Raw genomic sequence first — 22994 nt, forward strand, 5'->3', positions numbered from 1 at the left:
GATACAGTCAGAATAGATTGTAAGCGGTCGAAGAGGGAGCAGGAAGAGAGGTGGGAGGACAGTTCGAAATGGACATGTTGTTCCAGTAGTCTTGAGGCAAAGGGGAGAAGGGATATAGGGCGATAGCTAGCTACAGAGGATGGGTCAAGAGAGGGCTTTTTTAGGATGGGTGAGATTGTGGCATGTTTGAAGCATGAGAGGAAAACACCAGTTGTTATTGATAGGTTGAAGAGATGGGTTAGAGTTGGGATGAAGACTGTGGTGAGGTTTGGGATGAAGTGGGATGGGATTGGGTCAAGTGCACAGGTGGTGAGATGTGATCTCAAAAGTAGGGAGAAAAGTTGGGGTTCCATAATTATTATTATTATACAGCCATTTATTCCATGGTGCTTTATATGTTAATTGGGTATACATAATAAAAACAAGCACAATAACCTTAAACATAGTAACATAGTTAGCAAGGCCAAAAAAAGACATTTGTCCATCCAGTTCAGCCTATATTCCGTCAGAATAAATCCCCAGATCTACGTCCTTCTAAAGAACCTAATAACTAAGATACAGTATTATTACGCTCCAGGAAGACATCCAGGCCTCTTTTGAACCCCTCCACTGAGTTCGCCATCATCACCTCCACAGGCAAGGAATTCCAGATTCTCACTGCCCTAACAGTAAAGAATCCTCTTCTATGTTGGTGGAAAAACCTTCTCTCCTCCAGACGTAGAGAATGCCTCCTTGTGACTGCCAAGATTAGGGAAGATCCTCTCCGAGGATTTCCGCTCCGTCCAAAGCGCAAGGAATGCGCTACGTGGAAACTCACCATAAGCCTTCACAACAATACAGGTTTTTCTTTAATAAAAGCAGGAATATTCTCCTTCATCACTCCACAATGCTTGAGTTTTCATAATTGTACTTTTTTCATTAAAAGCAAACATCTTTTTCTTTCATCACTCCACAATATTTTTAGCTTTTTTAATTGAAAATGTTTTTCTTTACCCCCCATTTTTTATCTTCTCATCCCCCTTTTTCCTTTTCACCCCCTCTTTTTTTCTAATACCTTTACTGATGAAGAGGTATGATCACCTTGAAATGCATTGACTAATAAAACCACATCTGGCTTCCTATTGTACAGGGTGGGCCTAAATAAAATGGGAATGGTAGATGATATCAACTTCCTGTTTGTGGCACTTTAGTATATGGGAGTGAGAAACTTTTCAAGATGCATGGTGACCATTTTGAAGTCGGCCATTTTGGATCCAACTTTATTTTTTTCAATGGGAAGAGGGTCATGTGACATCAAACTAATTGAGAATTTCACAAGAAAAACAATGGTGTGCTTGGCTTTAACGTAATTTTATTCATTCATGAGTTATTTACAAGTTTATGACCTCTTATAAAATGTGTTCACAGTGCAGCCCATTGTGTTGGATTGTCAATGCAACCCTCTTCTCCCTCTCTTGACACACTGACAGCAACACCACAGAAGAAATGCTAGCACAGTCTTCCAGTATCCATTGTTTCAGATGCTGCACATCTCGTATCTTCACAGCATAGACAATTGCCTTCAGATGACCCCAAAGATAAAAGTCTAAGGGGGTCAGATTGGGAGACCTTGGTGGCCATTCAACCTGCCCACGATGACCAATCCACTTGCCAGGAAACTGTTCATGTAGGAATGCTTGGATCTGACACCCATAATTGATGGTATGGTGTGGTATTTGGGGTACAAAGATAGTGGGGCCATTTTTCATCAATGGAAACCTCAATGCCACTGGATATCTGAAATTGCTGTATGATGATGTGTTGCCCTCTTTATGCACTGAAGATGGCACGTCCCCTGAGTTTTTCCAGCAAGATGGTGCACCACCACATTCTGACCCCCTTAGACTAGCATTTCTTCTGCGGTGTTGTCTGTTTGGTGGATCTGCAGCACTTCACTTACATACTCTTTACTTACAAGCTAACAAAGAGGTTGTGCCTTTCACAACCCTAACCAGGTAAGCAAATCCCATTTTACTCTTTCTTTTGTAATCTGGATAAGACCTTATTGAGCTTATTGTCATTCCAGTTTTTATCTACCCACTGTTATCATGTGCGACTTCAACGTCCCCATTGACATTTCCCACTCACCTGTGTCTAAGCTTCTAACTCTCACTTCTTTCTTTGGCTTTGCTCAATGGTCCTCAGCAGCCGTTGAAGTTGGCCACACAATGGACCTCATCTTCACCCGCCTCTATTTGCTATCTAATCTCGCTAACTCACCTCTCTCCTATCTGACCACAACCTACTACATTCTCTTTCCTCTCATATCCATGTGCACAATCCCCAAACCAAAAACTTTCACACTTTTGCAGAAAATTCAAACACCTTGATTTACATTCACTTTCTGAGCCCCTTCTAATTTTTGCAGACATAGGTTCCTTACACAATGAAGATGCTGTTGATGCTCTATATAACACCGCTACATCTATTGAATAGGTTGCCCCCTCACACATACTGTAGCTTGAGAAATAACAAGTAACCCCGGCACCTCAGTCTGACTATTCTTGTCCTTGACCTATTCTTGATGTCTTGCTATGGCTCCATATCACTTCTCCAATTTGCCTCAACCATACTGGAACAACACGGCCATCTTGAACTGTCCCACCTCTCCTTCTGCTCCCTCTTTGACTGCTTACAATCTGGCTTGACTGCATCATTCCACAGAAACTTCCCTGACTAATGTCACCAATGACCTACTATCCACCAAATCCAAATGACGCTACTCTGTCCTCTTCCTCCTGTACCTTTCCTCTGCCTTCAACACAGTAGACCACTGAGTGATCAGTGATTAGGAAGGACACTATCTCAGCATTCTCCTCTATCACGGAAAGCTGCCTACAGTCAAGAGGCACTCACTTATTAACAAGATTTTATTCATAATAAAAGCATGTCTAATAGTCAAAAAACATGGTAAGTTCTAAAGTTATTACCCTTTCTCAATAAATTATATGACTTTCTTACCAGGAAGGGGGAGGCGGTGGAACAGAGTCACAGGAGGCAGGGTCTCTGCTGCAGGGAGCTGGCAGTGGTAGTAGAAGTGGCACAATGTACGGGAGCTGAGATCTCAATCTTCGCATGCTCCACCAGAGGCGGCCTTTTTCCTAAAAGCTACTGCCAAGAAATCAATGGGAAATGCAGGCACTGCAGCATTGCCCCACTCCTGCCACCACCGTCCTCCTGCAGGACTGACCCTGCCCACTCCATGACAGAGACCTCCGCCCCCCTGGTGAGCTACATTCGGATTATGAGATGCACTCCCATTCTCCTCCCAAATCTGGGAGGGGGGAGTTATTCTTTTTATCTGAAAAATACAGTATATAGTTTTTCCCCGTCTGAGTTATTTTTGATGATCAACAAAATATGATTTTCCAGTCATTTGTTTTTCACACCCTAGGTATGATAATGCCACCTCTCTGTGTGGGATTTTTAATGTTTAAAATTGTTATTCACTACTTGGCCAACCCCTTCTTAGGCCAGGTTCACATTGCGTTATGCAGACCGTTCAACGCAATCGCGTTAATGCTGTACCGCTAGCGCAGATGCTTTATCTGTGCTAGCCGTGACGGAGCCTCAGACGCTCTAGCCCGCGTCCGAGGCTCCGTTACTGAATGACGGCACAACGCGAACGTGTGCCGCTTTATGGCATGCCTCGCGATGCGCCCGACAATGGAGGGAATTGGCAGCGTTAACTGACTGCGTTACACCGCGTTATGCTGCGGTGTAATGCAGTCCGTCTAGTGGACTGCCTAAACGTAATGTGAACCCAGCCTTATTCCTCTTGTTTAGTTCTATAAAAAAAAAAAAAAATCCTTACACGAACCTCCCATGCAGGTGCAGTTCCAGCGGTGTCAGCATGTTTGTTCCTTGGGCTCATGTGAGATTGTTACATTATATGAGCCCTACACTCAATCTGTGTTGGTGTAACTGTCCCCTCCCTCGGACAAATTGAACATCATGAGGAAGTCAGAGAGTAGCTGAAGTACTGGCTTCCTTTTGATGAAATATGTCCGTAGGTGGGGACAATGAAGTCTGCACTCATTGGATGCAGGTCATGTGTGATGTAACAATATCACGTGAGCCCCAGGAATGCTCGTTCTAACGCCGGCAGAATGGCGCTGACATGGAAGCTGAGTATATTTTTTTATTTAACTAGGCCACACATGATGAATGATAACGGATTATCCTAGTAGAGGACAATTCCATTAAGAAGATATAATTTTCTGTTAAAACATTTCCAAAATTCTGAACATGAAAAATGCTTCTTCCCTGTGTGACTGCTCTGGTGACTTAAAAAAAGATGATTTCTTCTCAAAACATTTTCATATTCTGAACAGGAAAAAGGCTTCTCCCCTGTGTGGGTTCTCTGATGTCTATCATGATGCATTTTCTGATTAAAACATTTCCCACATTATGAAAGAGTAAAAAAGTTCTCCCCTGTGTGAGTTCTCAGGTGCTTAACAAAATTTGATTTCTGTATAAAATATTTCCCACATTCTGAACAGGAAAAAGGTTTATCCTCTGTGTGTGTTCTCAGATGCCTGATAAGACTTGAATTCTCTGTAAAACATCGTCCACATTCTGAACAAGAAAAGGGCTTCACCCCTGTGTGAGTTCTCTGATGTGTAAAAAGATTTGATTTATCTAGAAAGCATTTCCCACACTCTGAACATGAAAAAGGCTTTTCCCCTGTGTGAGTTCTCTGATGTGTAACAAGATTTGATTTTTCTAGAAAACATTTTCCACATTCTGAACAAGAAAAAGGCTTCTCCCCTGTGTGAGTTCTCTGATGTCTGTTAAGACTTGATTTCTCTGTAAAACATTTTCCACATTCTAAACAGGAAAAAGGCTTCTCTCCTGTGTGGGTTCTCTGGTGGTTATCAAGATGCGCTTTCCGTTTAAAACATTTCCCACATTCTGAACATGAAAAAGGCTTCTCCCCTGTGTGAATTCTCTGGTGCTTAACAAAATCTGATTTCTCAAATTTTGAACATGAAAAAGGCTTATTCCCTGTGTGAGTTCTTTGATGTATAACAAGAATAGATTTCTGGTTAAAAGATTCCCCATATTCTGAACAGGAAAATGGCTTCTCCGGTGTGTGAGTTATTTGGTGACTAACAAGATTTGATTTCTGGTTAAAACATTTTCCACATTTGGAACAAGAAAATCTATTCTCCGCTGTGTGAATTTTTTGATGTGAAACAAAAGACTTTTTAAGGGGAAAACTATTTTCATATTCTGAACTTGAAAATGGCTCCTTTGCTTTGAGAATAGCTTGTTTTTTAATGCTTAATTTGTGACTTTGATTTTCCTTAGAAGTCGGTAGTGAATCAGAACACGGGACCTGTTTCAAAGGATCAGATGACAGATCTTTGCGCTGAAGGAATGATGTTGTATCTGTAGTAATGGCATTCTGTTCAATTGTATCCTGTGGGATCTCAAGATCATCTGATTTAAAAATTGAAGATGTCAGCTGTTCCTCTGATCTCCTGGTACAGTCATCTGCTAAGAATGAAACCAATTATTATATCCTTGAAATGTATACGTTTGAAAATTTCTACTATTTCTACTTAAACTGTCTAAGAATGGCAAGGTATATAAAAAAAATTGTAATTATTTACCAAGACAATGAGAGAACACAGTCTAATGGAAAACCTCAAAGTATCAACCAGTAGAGCATGGTGTTCAATTGTTTGTTCATTCTACCTCCCAAATATGGAATAAAAAGCCACCAAACAATGTTATGTAGGTGAAAATAATACGAGTAAAAACTTCAACTCATCTCACAAAAAGCAAGTTCCCACTCAAGTCCATTATCTGTCAGTGCAAAAAAGAGGTTTCCAAATTATTAGTAGATCAAAGGCTCTTAAAAAGCAACATGGATTTCATAAACCAGTGCAGCAAAATCTCTGCCATAGTCAAATGTCCCCCTTGTTTCTGAGCCTTGCAGTGCCCCCAAACCACATTTCTCATCCATGTATTTGGCATTACTATAGGGAGAAGAACCCACTTCATTTGTGCGTGTGTCTTCTTAAGCACAATCTGGTATTATGTATTGGATAACAAAACGGAAAATGTGCAATTTTCACTCTCCAACATGTAATGCATGCTAATTTATGAAAATAGACTTTGGAGTCAAAATTGTCACCATTTCTAAAGATTAGCTCATTGAGGGTTATAATTTCCAAAATGGAGTCACTCTATGGGAATTTCTACTTTTCTGTTATTTTGTTATATTAGGGCTTCTGCAAATGGTGTGTCCCATCTCCTTTGGGATCTGCTCTAGTGACGTCTGCTTCTGATCTCGGGCATTTGGAAAATGCAATGGAGACCTTCTCTTAAAGACTATCAGGAAGTTGCAGACTCACATAAGTGAGGCAGGCCGATCCCACCACAAATCATATGAAATGAAAGCACGGGTATTAGGCCTGTTTCACACTTACGTTTTTCTTGTCAGTTGTAATCTGCAAAACAGGCGGAGAACGGATCCGTAGACGTCGAAATACCAACGGGAGCCACTGGACCGTTGGTGCGCCGGGATCCGCCGATCTGGTTAAGTTAAAGGAGGCGCGCTTAAAAAAAATACCGCCGATGAGAGCCGGATATCGCGGGAGAGAGAGAGAATTCTCCAGCGGTAGATTGGATTTAGGGTTAAATATGTAGCAAGAGGCAAAAATGCGGATCCGGCTCCCAAAAAAACGTTGCATTGTCCGTCCGGTGATGTCAGCGGACGCCAAAATTTTGGCGGATCCGCAGAAATACGGATGCAACGGACGACCGTCAGTCAAAATCCGCCGCTAATGCAAGTCAATGGGGAAAAAAACGGATCCGCCAAGAAAAAAAATTATTTCCTTTATTCAAATATCAATAATAAAAAGAAAGGATACTGATTTTACAAAAATGCAGGGACATTACACCATAGAGTACCAACTGTGCAGGCAACACCAAAAGACTATACATGACAACAATGCCACAAAATAAGATTATTAAATCCGCTTAAAGATGATGTCTGCAATCATGCACAAAATCCTGCCAAAAAATGTCCAACACTTTCTGATAACGAAAACCCTGAAGTCGCTAGACTTCAATTCCCTATATCAGCACTCTGGTATATTCTGAAGACAGAGCAAAAAGAGACCAATCTGATCAGGGACAAAAAGCAAACTGGCATAAACAGAGACATAAGAATGGAAATTCAGCACAGCCCCAGCAGGGGCTGGCTGACCACAAAAACTAAGTAAACCAGACCAAATCTCATGTGAAAAAATAGCAAAGCACACTTAGCTTGAGAAGGCAGGAACAGAACTAGAAACCAGAACCTCAGGGCAGGAAAAAAAATCACCAGCACAAAATTAGGGAGTCGGCTGTCTTAAATCCAGTCAGAGACTCCTGATGTCCACTCACAGTCCTCCTCCTCAGGTGGCAGGTCCATTTAGATCAGCTTCATTACCTACTGTCACCACTAGAGGGAGCCCAGATGGAGAACTCACAACTCCTCTGTCAACACAGCCAGCTCCACCACCCTCACCAGAAGCCAGAGGTAAACCAGAAAATGAGTTCACAACAGGACCCTGTGTTAGGAGGTCGTGGTCCTCCGGGAACACCCATGGGTCCGTCAATGACATCACTCTCAGCCAGTAAAACCATAGTCTTTTCGGCCAAAAGGTAGCTATCATAATCACTCTGGCTCTGTCCTCCCTGTTCTTCCTCAGAACTGTTGGAATGAGGCATACTGGAGGGAAGGCGTACAGGAGACCTGATGTCCACTCTATTCTGAAGGCATCTACTGCCAATGGCCTGTCTGCCGGACTTAGGGAGCAGAATTTTTGAACCTTTTGAGGCGAAGAGATCTATGTTGGGTTTCCCCCACATATGCACAATCCATTGAAAAATGGACTCTTTTAGGCACCATCCTCCTTGCCTCAAGTGGTTCCTGCTCAGAAAGTCTGCCTTCAGGTTGTCCACGCCTCGGATATGCAGGGCCGATAATGAGAGGAACTGGTGTTCTGCCAGAGTCAGGATCCTTTTTGCTATTTGCATCAAGGACTGAGAACGGGTGCCCCCCTGGTGGTTCACATATGCGACCGCCGTTCGGTTGTCTGATAGGACTCTTACATGGTGTCCTCTTAGATGTGTCAACAATCCTTTCAGTGCCCTTTCAATTGCTAGCAGTTCCCAATCGTTTGAGGGTAGATTTCTTTCCTCCTGGCCCCAGGGATCCTGGAGCCATATAGTGTGTCTAGGTGGGCTTCCCACCCCCAAGGACTGGCGTCCGTTGTGACTACATTGGAGGCTGTGTATGTCCAGGGTACTCCTTTCAGAGAGGACTCTATCTGTAACCACCACCTGAGTGTACAGGGTCCAGGAGGGTGAGCTTTTGCTCTCACTGTCCCTGGAGCCTCAGGTCGTTTTGTAGTACACACCACTGAAGTTCTCTTGTGTGGAACTGGGCCCATTTCACTGCTGGTATGAAGGAGGTTAGGGACCCCAACACTGACATGGCCCTTCTCAGAGTCATTTCCGTTTTTTTTTTTATGTTGTCATGATTAAATTTTTGATTTTTTCTTCTTTTTCCTCTGAGAGGTGACACTCCTGCACCACTGAGTCCATTATTAATCCCAAGAAATTTTGGATCATAGCTGGTTCCAGTTTGGATTTTTTGAGGTTCAGCTGCCATCCCAGCATCTGTAGTGTCTCCATTACTATTTTGACTTGTTCTTGACAGTGAGAGTAATTTCTTCCCACTATCAAGAAGTCGTCCAGATATGGTATTACCAGAGTGTCTTTTTCTCTGAGATGTGCTGTGACCTCTGCAATTAATTTCGTGAAAATTCAGGGGCTATTGCTACCCCAAAGGGCAGAGCCCTGTACTGAAAGTGACGCCACTGAGACCTCATCTGGACCGCCACCCTGAGATATTTGCGATCTTGTTGCCGGATCAGGACATGATAGTAAGCATCATTGAGGTCCAGGACTGCCATGTGGCACTGAGGAAAGAGGAGCTTCACCGCTGATGTCATCGTTTCCATCTTGAATGATGGAACTATCAGATATTTGTTGAGGCCTTTCTTCCTCGTCAGATCTGCTATCCGAATAGCGGTATTTATCTGAGTCCTCCTCTGACCTTGTGGAGTCCTCCTGAGAGACTACTGAGGGGCTGGATCTCTTACTTTGCCATCTGTATCCGCTGATTGAAACTCCCTCATTGACTAGCAGACCTCTGTTTGAATTATGGATCTCAGGTTGTCAGAAAAGAAGGGTGTCTCCTCCGCTACTGTTTTATTAATACAGTCCAGGCACAATCTTTTACTCCAAGATGCTCCTAAGGGACTATTGCATAAGGGACATTCCTTATTCTTGGATTTTGACCTACTCTTCTTAGGGACCTCCTATACTCCACCCCACCAATGTATGTAAAAAGAGGGGAGAGAGGAGACAAGAGAGAGAGAGAACAGATATTAGCGTGCTGGACTTTCTCGAAGCTCACTCACCACTCGGACGCTTCACAGAACGGGTACCGGATCTGGAGGCTGACTGGTATTCTCACTGTCTCCCAAAGAGACTAAGGATCCCTCCTTTTTGCGGTGATGATCCACCCGTGCGCTGCCCGAGTGGCTCCCACCGCTGCTGCAGCGTGTTTGGCTCTTCTCTTCTAAACGAGCCCGCCTTTCCTGCACCTTCTGGTGCGGTTACAAGTGGTCTGGTGAAGTGCTCCCCATCCTATAAGCTGCTTGGCTGCTGCCGTCGCATCCTGATGAGAGCAGTCACATCTACCCCAATGATGGTGCAGTGACACCTACCAGCACTTCCTGCTGCCTTTAAATAACTGCATTTCCCCTTTTTTTTTTTTAAATTAATTGACCACATGGTTGATCCTGCACCTGCCGCTTGCGCTTCCTGGCTGTACCCCCACGCATGCGCACTACCGCTGGTCTACGCGCGCACCCGGCAACCATCTCCGGTGCGCGCGACCCCTTCGGGTGTATGTGCGGCTGCTGAATGCACACGCGCACCCAGTGACCACTTCCGATGCGTGCTTCCGGCTCTGCACTGCTTGTGTCAGCTGGGTGTATCTAGTAGCTGCGCGCTCCCTTTACTTCTGGTGCGCATCAGGGGTCACTTCCGGTACGTGCCCGGAATGCGGAATGCGTATCTGCGGCCTGTTCCAGGCGTTCCGACGCCATGACATTTAATACAGCGCTGCAATGGACATGGTTCGCTGTTGCCCGTCATACCTGTGGCCCGGTCTTACCGGGAGAGGCATCAGCACTGCCACCACTGATTTCAGGTACTGGATCAGAGAGCCCCGCTGTCGCCCGTCATACCTGTGGTCCGGTCTCACCGGGAGAAGCATCTGCACTGCCACCACTGATTTCAGGTACTGGATCAGAGAGCCCCGCTGTCGCCCGTCATACCTGTGGTCCGGTCTCACCGGGAGAAGCATCTGCACTGCCACCACTGATTTCAGTTATTTCCTCATCAGGGCCGTTCCGTAGTGCCTGTCTCAACAGGGAGGGTATACCCTCATAGCCTCCGAGGAGCTTTAATTCTGCCTGGGCACCGATGTGCCTCACAGGCTGCATGGCCACTATACGTCGACAGGGAAGGAGCACAAAAAGTGGCCTCCGCGGACTTCTATGGGGCATGTTGGTCATCAAGGAGGGTACACTGAACGTGGTCTCCGAGGCTCCAATTTCACCCGGGCATTTGCCTCACGGGCTGTGGCCATGCACTCGCTCAGGGGGGGCATAGGAATATATGGCCCCCGAAGCGACTACCGGTAAATGGTGACGGGTGTAGCAGACCGGTGCCTGCCAGTAATCACCCGACCCAGGCATCCTCTTCTTTCTTCTTTTTTCCAGAATCTTCAAGAGGTTTTCATCTTGAGGGTTCCCCATCGAGGACAGGAAACCAACTGATGTGGAGAGAGGAGCCGCCCCTTTTATCTTGAAGGTTTCCTGTCCTTGTGGGGCGGATCCCCTCTTCTCGTGGTGCCGTAATGTATGATGGAAAAAAAAATGCAGTCAAATAGACACAGAATAAAAACAACATGTTACATCCGCAAAAAGAACTTGTTATGAGGAGCAAGCTCCAACAGTGAAGCGGAGTTGCAGTCATTTATTGTGGACCAGTGGAGCTATTATGAGTCCTGACCAGAAGAGTACAGTTAGTATTAGTGCTCCCCATTTCAGGAGAGATTGTGCAGTAATCTGAATTCCTTATGATAGAAAACATAATGGAATTTATGTCATAGAGAGAATGCATGAAACCAGGGCTCGAGCCATGCCAATATACAGTCATATGTTAAAGTTTGGGCACCCCTATTAATGTTAACCTTTTTTCTTTATAACAATTTTGTTTTTTGCAACAGCTATTTCCGTTTTATATATCTAATAACTGATGGACTCAGTTATATTTCTGGATTCAAATGAGGTTTATTGTACTAACAGAAAATGTGCAATCTGCATTTTAACAAAATTTGACCGGTGCAAAAGTATGGGCACCTCAACATAAAAATGACATTAATATTTCGTAGATCCTCCTTTTGCAAAAATAACAGCCTCTAGTCGCTTCCTGTAGCTATTAATGAGTTCCTGGATCCTGGATGAAGGTATTTGTTGTTATTGTACAGAAATTCACACTTGGCCCTCACTGCACATTTAATGTTCTCAATCATAAAAGTGAAGTTTGGTCACAAGACTGGACCTCGTCTTGAAGGGACCATATGAGGACATTCAGCAGCACAGAAGGGAGAGAAGGTAGATTCATCCAATAAGATATCAGGGTTCTAGGAAGCCAACAGCATCATTACCTTCCGGTTTCTCCTACAGGACCATCATAATATTTTTCTTCAAGTGATTTTCTAACTTGTCAGCACATTCTACGTACGCTGGCTTTGTAGTTTACAGATTTGGGCAGGTAACGGACAGCGTCTCCTAATATCAGAGGGGAGGTGGATCCTCCAGGTTGTAAGTAGAGATGGGCGGAAACCTGAATGATCGGGTCCAGGTTCGGCCAAACAGTTACAAAAAGTTTGGGTTCTGGTACCAGAACAGTACTCGAACCTGGACTCCATTCACTTGAATGGGGGGGGCGTGAATATCCAATGTTTGCTGCGCTGTTATGTGTATGACAGCGCGGCAAACACCGCTTCTGGGAGAGCCGCGGTTCCCACGCTGTCAAAAGACAGCGAGAGCAGAAGCAGCTGATGGGAGTATTCATCAGCCGCTCCTGCGCTGTAAATAAATAATTAAAAAAACAACCCAGCATGAATTCCCCCACATATTTTTCATAACCAGCCAGGCAAGACTCACAGCTTGGAGCTGCAAACCTCAGCTGTCAGCTTCGGCAAGGCTTAGTTATCAAGAATAGAGGGGTCCCCACGTTGTTTTTTTAATTATTTAAATAAATAATTTAAAAAAACGGCGTGGGTTCCCCCCATTTTTGACAACGAATCTGGCTAAAGCAGACAGCTGGGGGCTGGTATTCTCAGGCTGGTAAGAGGCCATGGATATTGGCCCTTCAGCCTAAAAATAGCAGTCCACAGCTGCCCAGATAAGGCACATCTATTAGTTGCCCCAATTCTGGCGCTTTGCCCGGCTCTTCCCAATTGCCCTGTAGCGGTGGCAAGTGGAGTTCATATTTGTGGGGTTGATGTCACCTTTGTATTGTCAGGTGATATCAAGCCCACAGCTTAGTAATGTGACTTCTCTGCATTTAGTGGTTTCTACTCACCTGGGTAGTCATATGTAGGAATCTCTTTACACCGCTCATCACCCCTCACATATGTCTCTGTAGTATTAATATGGGTCAGATCTTCACCCTGAAACAAATATTGTAAAAGTCACAGACAGATGGAGAAGTCACATCTATGATCAGCTCTAATCCTACCATCTCCACCGTTCTCATTACACAAGTATAAACCATATAATACTGGAGGATAAAACAAGACTGAGCACAAGACCTTCACAGCCGTCTACACATCATAGGGGAGATCTCATGACACCTTCTCTCCATCTACCTGATGATCCTGAGGAACACTGAGATCTTCTTGTTTACAGTCCTGTGGAAGAAGAGGACGGGGCCATCTCTCTGGTGTTGGCCTCTTACTGGATAGATCTGGAGGAAACACATACAGGGACTGAATTCATTCTTTACATACAGATAATTATAGGCCGTGTGTATTTAGTCCTGTCTATTACCTGGTGATGTGAGGGGCTGGGGAACCTCCATCATGACGTCCTTGTACAGATCTTTGTGTTCTTCTAAATATTCCCACTCCTCCATGGAAAAATAGACAGCGACATCCTGACACCTTATAGGAACCTGACACATACAGTGGGGGAAATAAGTATTTGATCATAGACTGTAAGCTTGCGAGCAGGGCCCTCATTCCTCTTGGTATTTGTTATAATCTATGTGATTATTGTTATGCTGTAATGTCTATCGTCTGTACAAGTCCCCTCTGAAATGTAAAGTGCTGCAGAATATGTTGGCGCTATAGAAATGTATTATTATTATTATCCCTTGCTGATTTTGTAAGTTTGCTCTCTGACAAAGACATGAAAAGTCTATAATTTTAAGGGTAGATTAATTTTAACATTGAGCAAAAGAATATCAAACATAAAATCAAGAAAATCACATTGTCTAAATTATATAAATTTATTTGCATTTTTCAGTGAGAAATAAGTATTTGATCCCCTACCAACCATTAAAGGGAATCTGTCACCCTTTTTTTAGCTTTGCAGCTGCTGGCATAGACATCGGGGGCTTATCTACAGTATTCTGTAATGCTGTAGATAAGCCTCCGATGTAACCTGAAAGAGAAGAAAAACACGTCATATTATACTCACGGAGGTGGGCGGTCCGGTCCGATGGGTGTCGCTGTCCCGTCCGGCGCCTCCCTTCTTCATGCGATGACGTCCTCTTCTCCCATCCTGTAATGGCTCCGGCGCAGGCGCACTGCTCTGCCCTGTTGAGGGCAGAGCAGAGTCCTGCAGTGCGCAGGCGTCGGGACAGGTCTGGCGCTTGCGCACTGCAGAATTCTGCTCTGCCCTCAACAGGGCAGAGCAATGCGCCTGCGCCGGAGCCATTTCAGGACGGGAGAAGAGGACGTCATCGCATGAAGAAGGGAGGCGCCGGACCGGACCGCAACACCCATCTGACCGGACCGCCCACCTCGGTGAGTATAATATGACGTGTTTTTCTTCTCTTTCAGGTTACATCGGGGGCTTATCTACAGCATTACAGAATGCTGTAGATAAGCCCCCTATGTCTATGCCGGCAGCTAATAGGGGATAAAAAGGGTGACAGATTCCCTTTAAGAGTTCTGGCTCCTACAGACCAGTTAGATGCTCCTAAACAACTCCATACCTGCATTAAAGACAGTTGTCTTACAATCATCTTTATAAAAGACTCCGGTCCACAGTCTCAATTAATCAGTCAAACTCTAACTTCTACAACATGGGCAAGACCAAAGAGCTTTCTACGGATGAAAAGGACAAGATCATAGACCTGAACAAAGCAGGAATGGGTTACAAAACTATAAGTAAGGTGCTGGGTGACAACTATTGGCGCAATAATAAGAAAATGGAAGAAATACAAAATTAGTGTCAATCGACATTGATCTGGGGAACTGTGAAAGTAGTTAATTTCTGTTTGACTAAAATACAAGAAAATAGTATGATGCTGGAATGGCCTATGATCCAGTTATCATCTGTCTACGTGCTAACATTTTTATGGCTAGTGGTCAGTTCCTAAAATTCCCAGAAATTGTGAAGGGCATGTTATTGTTTCCAAATCTGAGTCAAATTGTCTGTAACCACCCACAAATTCTGTTTGTTCAGCTAAAATCTCTTGAGAAGTTCAACTTTTGAACTAGAACAAATTGACAGTAGGGAAGCACCTCTGCATTATGTCATGATATGCCAGGATGTTTTTGACAACCCATTGTATAACCTATATTTTTGCCAAATTATTATATAACCCTGTATTTCCTTTGATCTTTTGGTATAAAAGACCACCCCATTTTACTCATTAAAGCAGACTATTTGGAAAGACAACGCGCAGTCTGTCTCTCTGATTATTGCTTCATTGTGTGGGTACCCATAAGAGAAAATACCTGAGGAGAAATAGAAATCCCTCCTCTAACAGGCACCATGCAAAATCTCACCTTGTGGGGTATCCTTGATCATGAGGAAGGTGAGAGATCAGCCTAAAACTACACAGGGGGAACTTGTTAATGACCTCAAGGCAGCTGGGACCACAGTCACCAAGAAAACCATTGGTAACACATTACGCCGTAAAGGTTTACAATTCTGCAGTGCCCGCAAGGTCCCCCTGCTCAAGAAGGCACATGAGCAGGCCTGTCTGAACTTTGCCAATGAATACATGGATGATTCTATGAGTGACTGGGAGAAGGTGCTGTGGTCAGATGAGAAAAAAAATTGAGGTCTTTGGCATTAACTCAACTCACCGTGTTTGGAGGAAGAGAAATGCTGCCTATTACCCAAAGAACATGGAGGTGGAAACATTATGTTTTGGGGGTGTTTCTCTGCTAAGGGCACAGGATTACTTCACTGCACCAATGGGAGAATGGATGGAGCCATGTACCATAAAATCCTGAGTGACAAGCTCCTTCCCTTTGCCAGGACATTAAAAATGGGTCGTGGCTGGGTCTTCCAGCAAGACAATGATCCAAAAAACATACAGCCAAGGCAACAAAGTAGTAGCTCAAAAAGAAGCACATTAAGGTCATGGCGTGGCCTAGCCGGTCTCCAGACCTTAATCCCATAGAAAACTTATGGAGGGAGATGAAGCTCCGAGTTGCCAAGCAACAGCCTCAAAATCTTAATGATTTAGAGATGATCTGCAAAGAGGAGTGGACCAAAATTCCTCCTGACATGTGCGCAAACATCATCATCAACTACAGAAAAAAAGTCTGACTGCTGTGCTTGCCAACAAGGGTTTTGCCACCAAGTATTAGGTCTTGTTTGCCAGAGGGATCAAATACTTCTTTCTCACTGCAAAATGCAAATAAATTTATATAATTTATACAATGTGATTTTCTGGATTTTATTTTTGATATTCTCTCATTGTTAAAATGAACCTACCCTTAAAATTATATTGTATAGGGATCAGGATATCTGATTTGTCTCTACGCATAATTGTTATTGGACGGAAATTCAAAACATTCTTTGCAGACATGGGTCTATTTTGAAAACTGACCCAACACTAAAGGTACAGCTATCAGAAAGACCTATGGTGACGGCCAGGAGAGATAGGAATCTTGGGGACATGTTGATACATAGTCACTATGTAGTGAAGGTGTCTAATCCCCTTGCTCCTCTGGGTAGTAAACCACGAAAAGGATTCTTTCCTTGTGGAGTGTCTAGCTTGTGGTAATATGGTCAGAAGTACTCATTTTTGCACTTCTGATCGCCAAAAACAATTTGAAATTAAACAATATATGTCATTTATTATGCCACATGTCTGTGCAAAAAAATCTATGTTGGCTTCAGGGCTGTGGAGTCGGAGTCGTGGAGTCGGAGCTCATTTTGGTGGAGTCAGAGTCGGAGTCGGTATAAAATGGTCCGACTCAGACTTCTAAAATATATAATAAATTGGGTACAGTAGTTCAATGCAGAATGTGCAGAATATTTTTTCATAGGAATTTGGGAAAGTTATGAAATGTCCTATAAATGGCTGTTCTATTCCTGATCTAAGGCTACATTCACACACAGCGTTTCTCCTGCGTTTTTTGAGAATACGTTTTTCAGCTGCAAAAGCAGATCAGATTTTTAAAAAACCGCATCACCTGAAAGGTTTTTGAGGTCATAGATAATGTTTTCAATAGCAAAAGCAGATTAGAAATCTGCTCCATCCATTTATCCATATCTGTCTATCCATATCATATCTGTACCAAAAAGAATGAAAGCCGGGTAGCACACAGACTAACACTCCTTTTTTTTTAGCACCAGTCAGGTACACCTCATAGCTGCCCAAAAGGACTCCCAGGACAGGCACTGCTCATCTTCAGTAACACATCAACATAGTTGGAATAAATAGACTGCATTCACCACATCTTAAGGTGCAGGCTTTATTTTCAAGTGTAGGGGTGTGCAGTATAAGGTTCTGCAGCAGCTGAGGTGTGCAGTATTAGATTCTGTGGAACAGTATGAGGTTCTGCCCCCCCCTAGTTATGATCCTGGCTAAAACCGTTTCTTATAGATATGACGAACCCTCAGGTAACCCTAAATGAAGGTCAATGGACACAGGTGGCTCAAATGAAGGAATTGCTTAATCACCCATTTACCGTGACTAAAAAAATTACAAGCTGAGGATTTAACTCCTGGCATTTTCATAAGGGAGTGGAAGAACTTGCTATTTTGCCTGTCCCAAAGAGGAGATTTAATCGCAGATGGCATTTCTGCTTCAATGAAACAGAGAGAAAAACAGCTATTGGAAAATAAAATTTTTCTGGCAGCTGTTTATGTGGACCCAAGTCATCGTATATTGCTTGATGATCAACAGCTTACTAAAGGAAAAGAAGCTCTGACGGAGGTAGCAGTTAGGATGAGTGGCCTACAGGAGGACTGCCAGGCGCAAAAGGACTTGGGTCCTGACAGTGCTACTGCTGCCATATCTTCATCCTCATCAGATGAGGAGTTTGACTTTGACATGTATTTGGATGATATGAAGCAGGCAAAGCGTTGCCGCAAGGAAAAAGATTTCACTCCGTCTCCTATAGCAAGCAGATTGACCATATTTCAGCAAAATGTTTCACTTGCTCTCAAAAGAAAAATTCAACCGTTCATCAAAACCGACTGTGCATGAGGCAATTCCTTTATACTTGGAAATTGTTAGGCTAAGTGCACACGTACTTTTTTGCCCTGCGGATTTTTCCACGCAGAATTGAAGAAATCCGCAGGTCAAGTGACCTGCATTTTTCCTGCAGATTTCTTCTTTTTTCTTGCGGTTTTTGTGCGGTTTTCCCCTGCGGATTGGAGAATGGAGCAGGTGGAAAACCGCACAAAAGAAGTGACATGCTGCATATTTTGAACCACAAGAAAACCGCGCGGAAAAATCTGCAGCGTCTGCACAGCGTTTTTTTTTTTTCTATTGATTAACATGCTACTGTACATTACAATGCAGATATGCAGCGTCTCTGCACGGTAAAATCCGCTGCGGATCCGCTGGAAATCTGTATCGTGTGCACATGGCCTTAGAGATGTTACCCATGTGGTTATGGCTTTGCCTCCAACCCAAGTTAGTGTAGCGAGGTTGTTCTCTGGCCTTAAAATCATTAGGTCAGATGTGAGGTCATCTATGAAGGAGAATCTGATGGAGGCAATTCTATTTCTTAGAACAAATTCATAGACTGCACAAATGTTATTTAGTATGATTTTGTTGAAAACTGTTTTTTGCCACTTACACAGTTTATTACATAGTATTATTTATATATATATATATATATATATATATATATATATATATATATATATATATATTTATATATACATACAGTCATATGTTAAAGTTTGGGCACCCCTATTAATGTTAACCTTTTCTTCTTTATAACAACTTTGGTTTTTGCAACAGCTATTTCAGTTTCATATATCTAATAACTGTTGGACTCAGTTATATTTCTGGATTCAAATGAGGTTTATTGTACTAACAGAAAATGTGCAATCTGCATTTAAACAAAATTTGACCGGTGCAAAAGTATGGGCACCTCAACATAAAAGTGACATTAATATTTCGTAGATCCTCCTTTTGTAAAAATAACAGCCTCTAGTTGCTTCCTGTAGCTATTGAGTGCCTCCCGCCTCCACACCTCAGCAGCCTCCCGCCTCCACACCTCAGCAGCCTCCCGTCTCCACACCTCAGCAGCCTCCCGTCTCCACACCTCAGCAGCCTCCCGTCTCCACACCTCAGCAGCCTCCCGTCTCCACACCTCAGCAGCCTCCCGTCTCCACACCTCAGCAGCCTCCCGTCTCCACACCTCAGCAGCCTCCCGTCTCCACACCTCAGCAGCCTCCCGTCTCCACACCTCAGCAGCCTCCCGTCTCCACACCTCAGCAGCCTCCCGTCTCCTCACCTCAGCAGCCTCCCGTCTCCTCACCTCAGCAGCCTCCCGTCTCCTCACCTCAGCAGCCTCCCGTCTCCACACCTCAGCAGCCTCCCGTCTCCACACCTCAGCAGCCTCCCGTCTCCACACCTCAGCAGCCTCCCGTCTCCACACCTCAGCAGCCTCCCGTCTCCACACCTCAGCAGCCTCCCGTCTCCACACCTCAGCAGCCTCCCGTCTCCACACCTCAGCAGCCTCCCGTCTCCACACCTCAGCAGCCTCCCGTCTCCACACCTCAGCAGCCTCCCGTCTCCACACCTCAGCAGCCTCCCGTCTCCACACCTCAGCAGCCTCCCGTCTCCACACCTCAGCAGCCTCCCGTCTCCTCACCTCAGCAGCCTCCCGTCTCCTCACCTCAGCAGCCTCCCGTCTCCTCACCTCAGCAGCCTCCCGTCTCCTCACCTCAGCAGCCTCCCGCCTCCACACCTCAGCAGCCTCCCGCCTCCACACCTCAGCAGCCTCCCGCCTCCACACCTCAGCAGCCTCCCGTCTCCTCACCTCAGCAGCCTCCCGTCTCCTCACCTCAGCAGCCTCCCGTATCCTCACCTCAGCAGCCTCCCGTATCCTCACCTCAGCAGCCTCCCGTATCCTCACCTCAGCAGCCTCCCGTATCCTCACCTCAGCAGCCTCCCGTCTCCACACCTCAGCAGCCTCCCGTCTCCACACCTCAGCAGCCTCCCGTCTCCACACCTCAGCAGCCTCCCATCCCCTCAGCAGCCTCCCATCCCCTCAGCAGCCTCCCATCTCCTCACCTCAGCAGATTCCCAACTTCTCACTCACATCAGCAGATTGCCATCTCCACACCTCACTCCCCTCTGCAACTTCCTGCAAGTCCTCACACACTGCCCACCTCCTCTGCCTCTGCCGACTTCAGCATCTTCTGTCTCCCAGAAACGTGACATGTTGCTGCTCTGCTCGAGGATGAAGAGAGTGCAGTGAGTCACATGACCTGCGTCAGGACCATGATGCACTTGGTCCCGCTGCTGCTTTAAAGGTACAGCACCGATTTCTGGCTGCTGCATTCACTAACAACACTGTAGGTGTATCTTTAAATCACCGCAGTGTTGTTATGTATCTGGCTTGCAGCGGCCATGAACTATTGCACCTGTAGCCCAAACAGCAGTATCAAGAGAGGAGGGCCCGGGCTGCCAGCTCATCCAGGCCCCTCCTTTTGCTACTGTTCATGGGGCCCCATACAGTAGTAAGGGCAGTAATGACCTGATGGCGGCCCTGTCCATCATGAGTGTAATCCAAAAGTAAGGGCCATAGATTGTGTTCAGTGTGGCATTAGATGGGGGAATCTTAAACGGATCCTGGCACAGAAGGAATGCCACTGGATAGTCACCTTGGACACAATGACCCCTAAAGGATTGAATGAGAAGCTCAGCTTCTCTTCATTTTAGTAAAATTTATAAAGCTGTAGATAACTGGCGTATCTGTTATCTTTATGATTCCTTTACTTTAATTATGTCTGTCTTTTCTTTCTTTTTAGTTTTTAGTCCAACGGAAGTCACGTGTGTTCAGATGAAAGAATACCTATATGCATTTTTTCTGATCTTTCCCGCTACCAGGAAATAATATGGGATATGTCTACGCGGAAATATTTGATAATTTTTTTTAATACACTGTATATTCATGAAATTAACGTCTGTCGTGTTTCTTATGCTATACACATTTTCTTGCTTTTTGATTATAATATGATGATCATACACTTTTTTGTCTTTTTTATACTCTGGTATATCGGTGCTGTATTATAATGCACCTCTGCACTTTATTAACTGGAATGATGGCGACTTCCTGAGGACTTCTTTAAAATGGCTGCCGTTGTGGGCATGCCCACTGTGACCACATACCCGCCCATCATACCCGACGTCTACACTGATACACTGATAGTGCGCAGATCTGTGACGTCATGGGACGTTTGTTCCCTGACCTGCGTCCTCCCAGAGCCGCCTGATTGTAATGCTGAGTTCCTTGATTGCGGTTCACGTTGCGCATGCGCCGTTTTCGGTGCTTCACTGATTATCTCTAATACAAAAAGGGCAGACCGTGATTGCTAGCTACCCCTGTTGAAAAAGTAGCACAAGAAACACGCATCCAGGGGCTCTCCTGGGGAGTGTGCACTTGCAATTGATTATGGGTAAGCTTTGCTGACTGTTGTATGGCAAATGTATTTAGCACTATGCACTTTATTTGTTCTATTTAAGTCAGTCTCCTCACTCTGAGCTTTCAGGTGATGGGTTTTGTTCTCGAATGTTCCATACCCATTTCAGCTTAGCTTCCCTAATATACCTATCCCCAGGCGATATTTGGGAATCCTGCCTTGCCCACTTCTAATTGTATTGTCTGTTCAATATTTTGTAAATTGTACCAATAAAGTAATTATATTATATGATATTATGAAGTCAGCACTCCTTTTGTCTCTTTTTGACCTAAAAATTATAGACTGTTCATGTCTTTGTCAGAGGGCAAATTACAAAATCAGCAAGGGATCAAATACTTATTTCCCCCACTGTACAATGATACCGTCATCCCCCCGATCCCTTCATAGCATTACTGTATAATGTCCCAGAATTCCCAGCAGTGTCACCTCTCCAGTCAGCAGCTCAATCATCTTGTTGGTGAGTTCTAGGATCTTCTGGTCATTGATGTCCTCATGTATCAGGGGGTGAGGTGGAGGCCCCGTGATTGGGCTCAGGGGTCTTCCCCATCCCTCAGACACAGGGTCCTGACAGCGCTCACTAGAGGTCTTCTTCACTACTGTGTAATCCTGGTTATGGAGAGACACATTAATAAATCTCACTACAGACATTTCCAGAGTCCTCACCTCTCCAGTTCTGTCCATCTGTTATTCCCATAGATAAGAATGATGTAATGTGACGTCATCAGAATCTCTCACCTCTCCAGTAAGCCGGAAGAGGATCTCTAGGGTGAGGTGTAATATCCTCTCCGCCATCTTGTCCCTCTCCATATCCATCATTGATGGGTAAATCAGGAAAATTCTCTTACATCTTATATCAGATCTTCACTGAGAGGATCCGATATTGTAGAGACCTGAATGAGAAGAAGATGAGCCGATGTTTCCAGGACTCTTCTTGTGGGAATTGGCTGCGATATCCCCTGTGCAATATATTTCTAGTATTAATGCACCTGTAACGGGAATCTCCAGCACCTACCTCCACCTGCAGAGCCGCACTCCACATATATGGCTGCTCTGTGAGCACAGGACCTGTGATGAGGTCACAGGAGGGGAGGAGTCAGGGGTCACATGATCAGGGGCCTCAGTGTATGCAGGACTCTGCTGTGCTGGTTGTCATGGTGCTGGATGAGGGGAAGTTTATGTGTGGGGTCAGGAGGGGTTTACAGGGTGGATGTAGCAGAGCTGTGTGTGTACAAGGTGTACGGAGCGGAGCCGCGTGTGTACAAGGTGTACGGTAGTGATGGGAAGTTCGGCTCTTTTTGGCGATCTGGCTCATTCGGCTCCGCTCACCATAAAGAGCCGGCTCTTTTGGCTCTTTTAACGGCTCTTTTTTTAATATTAATCCGTTTACCACAGTCCTCGTTCCAGGTCTTTGCCTGTAAAGTGAGGCCTCATTATACTCCTGTATAAGGATCTAGTGACGCAGTGTAGACTGTTATTCAGCATTGCTGTTTCCTCAGATTGTCAGCTCTTGTGATCAGGCCCCTGCTCCTCGCTCCGGTCTCTCCTGTACAGTGAGGCCTCATTATCCTCCTGTATAAGGCTCTAGTGACGCAGTGTAAGCTGTTATTCAGCATTGCTGTTTCCTCAGATTGTCAGCTCTTGTGATCAGGCCCCGGCTCCTCGCTC

At 44.8% G+C, this 22994-nt stretch overlaps 1 protein-coding gene across 3 annotated transcripts; it reads right to left on the minus strand.

Moving 5' to 3' along the window:
* Positions 1-1334: 1334 nt before the first annotated feature.
* LOC141055901 (uncharacterized) lies at positions 1335-22440 on the minus strand. 3 transcript variants are annotated; one of them, XM_073552616.1, is made up of 7 exons: positions 22342-22440; positions 22065-22219; positions 21756-21935; positions 13239-13362; positions 13058-13155; positions 12772-12859; positions 1335-5541 (listed from the first exon to the last, which is right to left on the minus strand). In XM_073552616.1, the coding sequence occupies exons 2-7, from the start codon at positions 22143-22145 to the stop codon at positions 4448-4450; spliced, it is 1665 nt and encodes a 554-aa protein (XP_073408717.1). In that variant the 5' UTR covers positions 22146-22219; positions 22342-22440; the 3' UTR covers positions 1335-4447. The 3 variants fall into 3 exon arrangements, with proteins under 3 accessions (XP_073408717.1, XP_073408718.1, XP_073408716.1); XM_073552617.1 differs by lacking the exon at positions 22342-22440 and having other exon boundaries at positions 1335-5538; positions 22065-22329; XM_073552615.1 differs by lacking the exon at positions 22342-22440 and having other exon boundaries at positions 22065-22329.
* Between the last annotated feature and the right edge of the window lie 554 nt (positions 22441-22994).

This window comes from Dendrobates tinctorius, unplaced genomic scaffold, assembly GCF_039654945.1.
Source record: "Dendrobates tinctorius isolate UK_male_01 unplaced genomic scaffold, ASM3965494v1 ptg000192l, whole genome shotgun sequence".
Taxonomy (NCBI): domain Eukaryota; kingdom Metazoa; phylum Chordata; class Amphibia; order Anura; family Dendrobatidae; genus Dendrobates; species Dendrobates tinctorius.

Bases quoted from the DNA above. Each gene is read 5' to 3' on its own strand.
- LOC141055901 (XM_073552616.1), bottom strand. From the start codon at position 22,145: ATGATGGATATGGAGAGGGACAAGATGGCGGAGAGGATATTACACCTC. The intron at 13,363-21,755 runs GTGACACTGCTG...TGTATGTGTCAG, and splicing joins TTGAGCTGCTGACTGGAGAG to GTTCCTATAAGGTGTCAGGA. The intron at 5,542-12,771 runs GTGAGTAGAAAC...TTTCATTCTTAG, and splicing joins TCCTACATATGACTACCCAG to CAGATGACTGTACCAGGAGA.